This window comes from Penicillium arizonense (genome assembly GCF_001773325.1).
Source record: "Penicillium arizonense strain CBS 141311 chromosome Unknown PENARI_contig005, whole genome shotgun sequence".
Lineage (NCBI taxonomy): Eukaryota > Fungi > Ascomycota > Eurotiomycetes > Eurotiales > Aspergillaceae > Penicillium > Penicillium arizonense.
This window is the reverse complement of record NW_019173282.1, coordinates 3,129-11,761: the sequence shown is the minus strand read 5'-3', so window position 1 is coordinate 11,761 and position 8,633 is coordinate 3,129. Positions and strand designations below refer to the sequence as shown.

At 49.1% G+C, this 8,633-nt stretch overlaps 4 protein-coding genes across 4 annotated transcripts; 2 read left to right on the top strand and 2 right to left on the bottom strand.

Moving 5' to 3' along the window:
* Positions 1 to 2,057: 2,057 nt before the first annotated feature.
* On the top strand, positions 2,058 to 3,704 carry PENARI_c005G04317 (thiamine pyrophosphate-binding protein; the record flags this gene model as incomplete). The annotated part of the gene is made up of 1 exon (XM_022629704.1): positions 2,058 to 3,704. The coding sequence occupies one exon, from the start codon at positions 2,058 to 2,060 to the stop codon at positions 3,702 to 3,704; it is 1,647 nt and encodes a 548-aa protein (XP_022490480.1).
* Positions 3,705 to 4,598: 894 nt separating this feature from the next.
* On the bottom strand, positions 4,599 to 6,426 carry PENARI_c005G12481 (putative GABA permease; the record flags this gene model as incomplete). The annotated part of the gene is made up of 6 exons (XM_022630086.1): positions 4,599 to 4,605; positions 4,767 to 5,463; positions 5,513 to 5,893; positions 5,950 to 6,029; positions 6,081 to 6,265; positions 6,316 to 6,426. The coding sequence occupies 6 exons, from the start codon at positions 6,424 to 6,426 to the stop codon at positions 4,599 to 4,601; spliced, it is 1,461 nt and encodes a 486-aa protein (XP_022490231.1).
* A 269-nt stretch (positions 6,427 to 6,695) lies between these two features.
* On the bottom strand, positions 6,696 to 6,976 carry PENARI_c005G05415 (uncharacterized protein; the record flags this gene model as incomplete). The annotated part of the gene is made up of 3 exons (XM_022629749.1): positions 6,696 to 6,841; positions 6,892 to 6,905; positions 6,960 to 6,976. 3 exons carry the CDS (start codon positions 6,974 to 6,976, stop codon positions 6,696 to 6,698), a joined length of 177 nt encoding a protein of 58 aa, XP_022490228.1.
* A 166-nt stretch (positions 6,977 to 7,142) lies between these two features.
* Positions 7,143 to 8,391, top strand: PENARI_c005G11104 (uncharacterized protein; the record flags this gene model as incomplete). The annotated part of the gene is made up of 5 exons (XM_022630029.1): positions 7,143 to 7,496; positions 7,714 to 7,856; positions 7,924 to 7,991; positions 8,061 to 8,333; positions 8,384 to 8,391. 5 exons carry the CDS (start codon positions 7,143 to 7,145, stop codon positions 8,389 to 8,391), a joined length of 846 nt encoding a protein of 281 aa, XP_022490517.1.
* Positions 8,392 to 8,633: the final 242 nt, after the last annotated feature.

The window sequence follows — 8,633 nt, the reverse complement described above, 5'->3', positions numbered from 1 at the left end:
CCTAACTACTAACTTACCGGCGTGTGGCTTAAGTACGGCTGAGCGGACGGGAAGCCCTGTTCTCCACACCCTATGGTCGTATGTACTGAATCAAACATGGAAGGGGGTTATATAGTAAGTAGACTTAAAAAGGTCTTAGATCAGACCTCACTACTCTGTATAGTGTGTGGGCTTATGTGCAGCCAGTAGTCAGGTGGGTGTCGCATGGGTGAGTTTAGGGTGAGAGCCGCTTTATGGTCGCGCGCTCGGGGTGACAAGGGTGAGTGTGCTATAGACGGGGTGAGAATCACTCATGCGCTGGGCATCAATCGCTATAGGTGTCTTTTGGTAGGGACTATCTTTCCCCGCTCTCCCCCTTGAGGGCGCTGAACCATCTTTTCTACATCGTACAGTCCTCTTTACATGCAGCAATATATCACGAAGCCCCATTCCTTGACACCGTCCTGTTGAACGATGCTCTAGGTTATCTGCGTTGTTTAAGCTTGTTTCTCATGACAAGAAGCCGTTTCGATCGCTCTTCAATTTCACAATTAGGGATCCGTGGGGCGGCACTACTGTTGTTGAGAAAAGCGTGAACAGCGGCTGATCTTAGATGGGAAGCGAACGACCCTAGGAATAGTGGAAAGGCTGAAATAGTTGGAAAATCGCTAGGTCCGAAGGAATCCTGTAGTCATTCTAGTTTCTTAAGGTTCTATCTGGAGGCGTTTTCTTATGCAGCGATGAGCCGGAAGGTGATGCTATTGAAGAACCCGTCAAGACGAATAGAGAGGAAGCAATTTTGCTTCGACGGGAGGAAATCAAAGAGTCGATAAGAAAGGGGGTCAGAAGTCACAGTCGGTACAAAGGTTTCCAAAGCGGGCCGAAATTGAGTTGACATGGCAAAGGAGAACAGATCGGAGCCTCCAAGTTTTCGCGTTTTCTCTGAGTAATGATACGTCTCGCCAGCAATTATGATGACCTCTCCGTTAATCCCTGGGACTGCACCAAGCCCATAGTCGCCTCTCGACAGAATTTGCGATGCAGTATTGCCCCCTTCGCAAAGACCCTGTATAGGCGCTGAGGGTCGAATATTGGTACACATTTGTTCATGTTCTCGATCACGATTGGAGCATCCTCCTCAGGATTTTTCAGTTGTTCATAGCCACATTAAGGAGCATGAAAAATAGTCATACTGGGGCAGAGTCATCTTTTATTTGCGGCAACCGAAGCGACAGGGACTTGGCGAGGGAAATGCTACACAAGCAGTGACGTGTATGGTAGCACAAACTCAGGTGTCAGTGCGCCATCTCTTCCATTTCCAAAGAACTTCGCAGATACCGAATGCAAACTATCTATTGCGGCCAGGGAATGATGTCTAACATGCCATGTGGTCAATGTGGCACGAGCTCCACGAAATAAAAATTCAAGGTCAAGTATGGATCACTGCTTTTGAACGTCGTTTTACAGCCTCTAACGCATACTTTCCCCAGGTTTGAATTAGATCGCCGTTTCATTTGGTTAACACCATGTACTGCAACGTACTTGATAAAGACGTTTTGGTAATTAAGAGACAACCAGAAACTTCACTCGATGGCTATGGCCCACTGCAGTCCCGAAATTAAATAATTGGTCCACTCAAAGAAACTCAATCTCACCGGCAGGTTGATATATAAACCTTTTCTGCTGGTATCAGCGACTTATTATGGCGGTCTTCTCAGAGCGAGTTTCTGGTTATCATCTGCAAATGACGCAATTTGAGTGAGAGTATACTGGCTTGGCGGCAAGATATCTCTTCGTGTAACAGCCTACGACTCAGCTTGTCGTATCAATACTGTTTTAGCGATGGACTGCATATCGATGAGACGCGAGGCGCTCATTATGGAATATGTGATTTTAAGAATATCAATGAATCATAGCTTGTCTGTTTTGCCTGAGCTCAAGATTCACTAGACCTTGGTAGGCATTGAGATTCTATAAGAGCTTGGTTCCGCACTTCAGTCCCATATCTAACCCCCAGATATTCGGCCACTGGAATATTGATAACCAATCTATATATTCAGTCTCATCTTACAGCCATGATGAATACTTTTGCAACCGAGACAGTTCGGATCCTGGAAGATGTCGGATGCACCAAAGCCTTCGGTGTGTCCGGGGGTTATGTATTCCCTCTATGGCATGCTTTGGCGTCGTCTGCTATTGAGGTCTACCATTGTCGTAGCGAGAATGGTGCAACCTTTTCAGCAATGGAGCATTCTTTGCATACAAATACAATTGCTGCTGTTTTTGCCACCAGTGGTCCGGGGCTCACAAATGCCTTTACAGCCCTTAGGAGCGCCCGTGCGGATGGGGCCAAGCTCGTTCTTCTGTCCGCAATTACGACGGAAAACGAGCATGACCCAAAGAAAGTACAAGAGTTCTCTCCAGAAAATGTTCAAATTTTCACCGGGGACTCTCTTCAGCTTCCATTCAGTCAGAGCTTGGTCATACGTCATCGCACCGACCTTGCGAAACTCTGGCAAGTGTTGTATCATCTTCAGTCAAGCTGTTCAGGTACTTTGGGTGCCTTCGTTGCACCAGATATTCAAAAGTCTTTCGTTGCACCACTGGTCGGGCGTGAAGCGCAGAATGGAGTTGCCCCAATCCCCGGTGACCCGAAGATCCACCGCTGGATTCACTTTGTTCAAACCAAACTCCAGAAAGGAAAGCATGTCATCTGGGCAGGGTATGGCGCCGTGAAATCTGCAAATAATCTCTTGGAGTTGGCCGAAAATTACGACACATCTGTCATGACCACTCCACGCGCCAAGGGCGTGTTTCCCGAGACACACCCACTGTCTTGGGGGTGTACCGGTCTTGGAGGCAATGTGGAAGGAAGTCTTTCCAGAGCTGGGAGCGACTGGGGTGTGATTGTACTTGGCTCCCGTTTGGAGGAGCTAAGCTCATCGTTTATCCAATTTGGTTGGAAAGAAAGAGAAATCATTGCGGTCACGAATACGCCAGAAGGTATTCGGCGCAATCTGCCACCACACGCAATGGTAATCGATGCAGATGTCACGGAACTCCTTTGTGGTCTCGTGAACGCGATCACAATGCCAAAGATGTCGACATACAGGCTGGAGCCGTACATGATTCCCCCTGGAATGGCCACTCCTAATGGACTACATCCTGTATCGGTTTTGTCGGCAGTTCAGGAGATTGCAGTACGCAAGCACAACTACACCATTATAGCGGACATTGGCAATACGCTGGCATGGGTCACGCGCTATCTTAAATTTAACATGCCAGGCTACTTCCGCATCAGCACACATGAGGCCGCAATGACTCACGCCGCATGTGGAGTGGTTGGAATCGGATCGAACAACACCCCGGTTATTGCAATTGTCGGTGATGGCGCAATGATTATGCAGAACGAGCTCAGCACAGCGGTGCGATATCAAATGCCGATTATATGGCTGGTGATGAACGATAGCCGCTACAATATGTGCCAGCAGGTCTTCAACATTGAAGGGGCGGAAATACCAGATTGCGCCATTCCGCCCATTCAATTTGCTAAATATGGCGAAGCGATAGGGGCCAAGGGACTGACAGTAGGGCCTAATCAGGACATAAATGAGGCTCTCAGTCGAGCAATTGCTTGGAAAACCCCAACTGTGATTGATGTTAAAATTGATGGTAACATTCCCGCTCCTATTGGAAGTCGTGTCAGATCTCTCTCGTCCGGTTGAATCGGAAATTTCACGCCTGCGTTTACTCAGCCGTTGTTTGGACCCTTGACTCCAATAGCAATGGGAGTTTGCTCAAGTCTAGGAGAAGAATGTCAAATAGATTGCTGATTGCATCATCTACTGTGCTCTTGTTGAAAGAATGGAGAGTAATCGGATCTGCTCACATGATGTATAAATGCACAAGTGTCAATGTAAATCCCTGTGGAGAATAGGTGCATGCTGCTGGAAGCAGTAAGAATATTTGTGTTAGCGCTACGGGGCAGAGCGGTTCCGTTGAATGCATCATAGGATTTCCACGCTCCCTTTTAAAGCCTTGCGATCCTCCTGATATTGGGAAGGAACAGATGTCTAACTCAATATTCGCATTGCCAATTGGTCTCGAGCCGATCAGCCACTTAGTTTCCACCGACGCAGGCCTGGCCTGGGAGACACTACCACACGCAGATAATGCTCTCCGGGCTGGGTCAGGCTCCACTGTTTGCGGTTCCTGCTTTCTCGCAAAAGATGTCAGGCTCGTGGCCTATAAATCCGTTCTCCACCCCTAGCAATTTGCTCTACAAATTAACTACTGTAGTGGTGGAACCCGTGACAGTAGCTATTAGTGGCCTGAGGTATCGCAAATGCCTTAGGATGCATGCATGCAGTCTTTTCTTAGAGAGGGCATCATCCTACCATCATCAATGTGACTACAGTTTTCCACCAGATTCTTCTTTCGTGATATAGCTTCAATAGTAGTGCAATAGCCACCAACAGAGACTGCTCTCTACGTCTGTGCTGGACATGGAAGTGGTTGGTTGTGCAGTCTCCATTGATATCGACTCGTCTGCTATGTAAGACTGCCATCGTGCCATCCCCCTTCAATAACTAGTAAAAAAAGGTATATGTAGAGTCTAGTCACACCCTGGTAATAAAAAGCCATTAGCGAATATTAACACCCTCTTCCATGTTCAATTTAAACCTTCCAAACTTCACTCGTTCCTAGCATAAGACCTCATTGTTGGGCCTACCCACTTATGCCGTCCGCGAACAATCCAATCCACACAGGCAAATAATATAACAAACCCAAGCACAGGCCCGGCATAGTTCATATTTTCCGCAGTAACCGGCACCGTAGCCGGGAATGGAAGGAAGATAACGAAATAAGTGGCGAAGAGAATAGCAAGAAGATTCATGGGGAGGCCGAATTTCCCTAGACTAAATGTTCCCTGCGGGATATCCTGGGGCGACGTGAAACGCTTCAAGACAAGGAGGATGAGAGGGATAAGATAGGAAATGTAGAGACCGAGCGTGCTGAGCGAGAGAATAGCGTTGAATGCAGCCGTAGACCCGATCTGGATGAACGAGAGCGCGAAGATGCATGATGCAACTAGGAATAAAGCACGGAGGGGGATCTTATAGATTGGGTCGACGAAGGCAAAGAAGTCGGAGAAGGGGAGCCCGTTGTCTCGAGCGAAAGCCCAGGTGAGACGCGTGACGGAGGCGAGGCCGTTGAAGAGGGCGATCCAGCCGGGCAGCATGCCTATTGCCATGAGGATGAAGGTGGCTGCCTTGGATCCGGTGGCTTGGTAGGCGATTGTAATGATGGGGTAGCCTGTTGGGCTGGTGACTGCTTCGGTGTAGTCTCCCATGCAGTAGAGGATGGCGATCAGGTAGCAGAATGCGAGGGTTCCGTTGATTAGGGTGCCATAGATCATGGAGCGGGGGACAACCACGTTGGCGTTTTTGACTTCTTCAGCCATGTGGATTACGCCGTCGACGCCTGTTGGTATGGATTAGATTGTTCAATATTCTGATAGTGGGGCACGTACCAGCCAGGGGAGTAATGACACCAAGAAGACCGATGGAGAATACAACTCCGGAATCCTTCCAGCCACTCAAGCCGCCGACGAAAGTGTTCCAGACAAACGAGTCGGGATTTCGAGGGGCGAGGATAACGAAGACTGCGATGGTAACGGGTAGGAACACGACATGCATGATACCCGCAGCAACCTCGATGCCTCCCATAACGCGACGCGCATATATATTGATGATTATTGGTATGATTGCAACTGCCCACATGAGCAGGGTACCGCGCCATCGCACAAGCTCATAGTCAGGGTGCGCCAGCACAACCATGCCCTGGATTTGGGTTCCGATGAAGTATGGCGCGATGCAGACGAGAGCGGACCAGGAGAAGACAGTCACCCAACCTGATATGTTCAGCATGCGACTATGAACGAAGGAAAATGACAAGGCATGCGCTCACCCTGGAAGAAACTGATGAATCGACGACCACGAGGCGCGAGGAAATAGCTCCAGTGATATTGAGCACCCGCAGTTGGGTGTCTGTCGGTCTCGAGGTCAGCGCTGTCACATCGCAGTCATTCGTGCACATACATAGAGGCAAGCTCAGCTAAAGAGCATGCAATGGCCAGATTACCCACGGTGCTTAAGATAATCCCATAAACAATTGCTGCAGGGCCGCCGTTGTACAGCCCCGCAAGCAAACTACCACCGGCGGATTCCCAGGTGGCAAGCAGGCAAGTGGAAAATGCGACCGATGAGAAGAAGTTGAGATATCTCTGTTGAAATATTAGAGTTTGCGTAGGTCAATCGAACGCTGGATATTTACCTCCAGTTGTTGTTTCTGGCGCAATGTAACGCTCTCATAGGCATCATTCCCACTCCCCGCTGGCACTGATCGCACAGCGCTCCCGCTCTTCATTTCCATCTCTTCCTGCATATTGAAACACGATCGAGGACAGAAAAGTCGGAGAAAAAAATAGTCGACAGAAAATAGACCAGTCGGCCTGAAGACGGCAAGAAGTACTTGTGGCCAATTTTGCCTGCTCATTTCCGTAAACGGAGACTAGACAGGGGTCCTAATTGCACAATGAATGCGAAACAAGTAGTCGACACCCCATATGCAAGTTGTTGCGCCGCGTAGAAACGGTCCTGTTCGCTTCGGCGCAAACCCTTGTTGTTGCATTCTAATAATGAGACGGGCGCTGTTTAGTGCTGCATCTGGACTCTCCGGAGATCATTGGACCCCTGTACCGCAAATTTAAAAAGCCCGGACTCCGCGCTTTGTTGTTGGCTGCTAACAATGCCTAGTAAAAGAGCAGTCTTTTCTAGCGGGTAGTGGCCCCATTTCGGGTCTGGTCCATAGTTATGGACAATGCTATTGATGGAAAAATCTCGGACCCACCTGAGTAGTCTAAACTATTGGTATGTTAGATTGAACAGACAGTGTACTGACAGGATTCGCATCCTTACCCCAGATGAGATGCCATGGTGCCACGCCAAATAACCGCCACCTCGTGCGGCCCCTGTGAGTAGGGCCCGGACTCGAAGAAGCAACAAGCAACTTTAGTATCAGGGATGTGAAAAAGCGGGTTTTTATTCTATGCTGGTACCCATCTCCGCAAGTTCTGAAAACTTTGACGTAGATGTCATGCGATGGCCGACCAAAACAACGCCTTCCAGGCCCTGTCAAGCGATAATCGCGGTGGTATCATCACCTTAATCTCGGTATCCCTTCTGATTGTGGCCATAATCTTTGTGCTCGCTAAGGTCAGTTCGGTGATTTATTTCAAGCAGCGACGGACAACAGTCAATACTCCCATCTGGGTCGCTTTGATTCTTGCAATTGTTCAAGTCGTTGTCTTACAGAAGGCTGTTGATCATGGACTGGGAAAGCACCAGGACCAGCTTAGCGAAGGCGATATTCAGGCCTGGAGCAAGTTTGCCTTCACTGCTCATATTCTGCTCATCATTGTCTTGTCGCTTTCGAAAATGTCGACCATCCTGCTGGTTTGGAAGTTATCGCCAAGTAAGAGCCTCCGTCGCAGCTGTGCTGTTACCGCTGGTATAGTTGTCGGGTGGTCGATGCTCGCAATATTGAGTATAACTTTTCAATGTGAATTGCCCGATCTGTGGCTATACTCACCAGAGCGATGTGCTGGAGAGGTTAGTATACACCAGGAAACCGGGCCAAAATCGACTGAACACCTGATCTAACCCCGAACAGGGTGCCCTATTCTACCTGATTGCAGTCTTCAATATCCTCACAGAGATTATCATTGTTGTCCAGCCGTTCATTATGATGCGGAATGTCCAGATGGCCTGGCGTAAGCGGGTGAAGATCCTGTGCTCCTTCTCTTTGCGACTAAGGTATCTTAGCACTAACTCCAGGAACTTTTCCTGCGAATTCAATAACTCACTGACTAACCCATCACAGTATCGTCGGCCTCGGAATCGCCCACCTAGCCCTCCTACCTTCATTCGTTCGCTCAACCGACATCTCCTGTCCGTGACACCCCATTCCCCTTCCAAATCCCACCAAAGCCTCATTGAATGGATCTGACAAGTATATAGGGGATATTGTCATTTGGGAAACAGTCGGCCAGACAATGATGCTCACAGCCGTCGTAACTGCCTGCGTCCCGACGCTCTACCACATCTTCGCCGGCCTGCACTCTGGCCTGACCACAACCCAGATCCCCGACGGAATCGGGCTCGAACTCCCGCGGACCAAAGCCAGCGGGTATATCAACCAATCCTCCACGGGAGCAAGCCAGTCGCATTCGCAGTCGCGGTCGCGTGAACGCTCGAAGAAGAATGGACGGTCAATGTTTGATGGATGGGGAGGTGAGACCGGGGTTGTCACTGAAGTTTCGTCGGGTCGGGATTTGAATCAGAATGGTGAGGGTGATAGGCAGTCTAGTTCAAGCGAAGGGACTGAGAGTACGCGGCATTTGACGCAGGAAAACCAAGGGAAGGGAGCCGTGCTAAGGACGGTGGATATTACGGTAGAGGTTGGGGAGCCCTATCGTCGGGACCGGCTTTGAGGGGTATATACAATATGGGGTGTTTGATACTATGTGCCACGAGTGCGTTGTTAAGCCGATTTCTAAGAAGGGATCTTTTTACGCGTTATAATATAGTCCT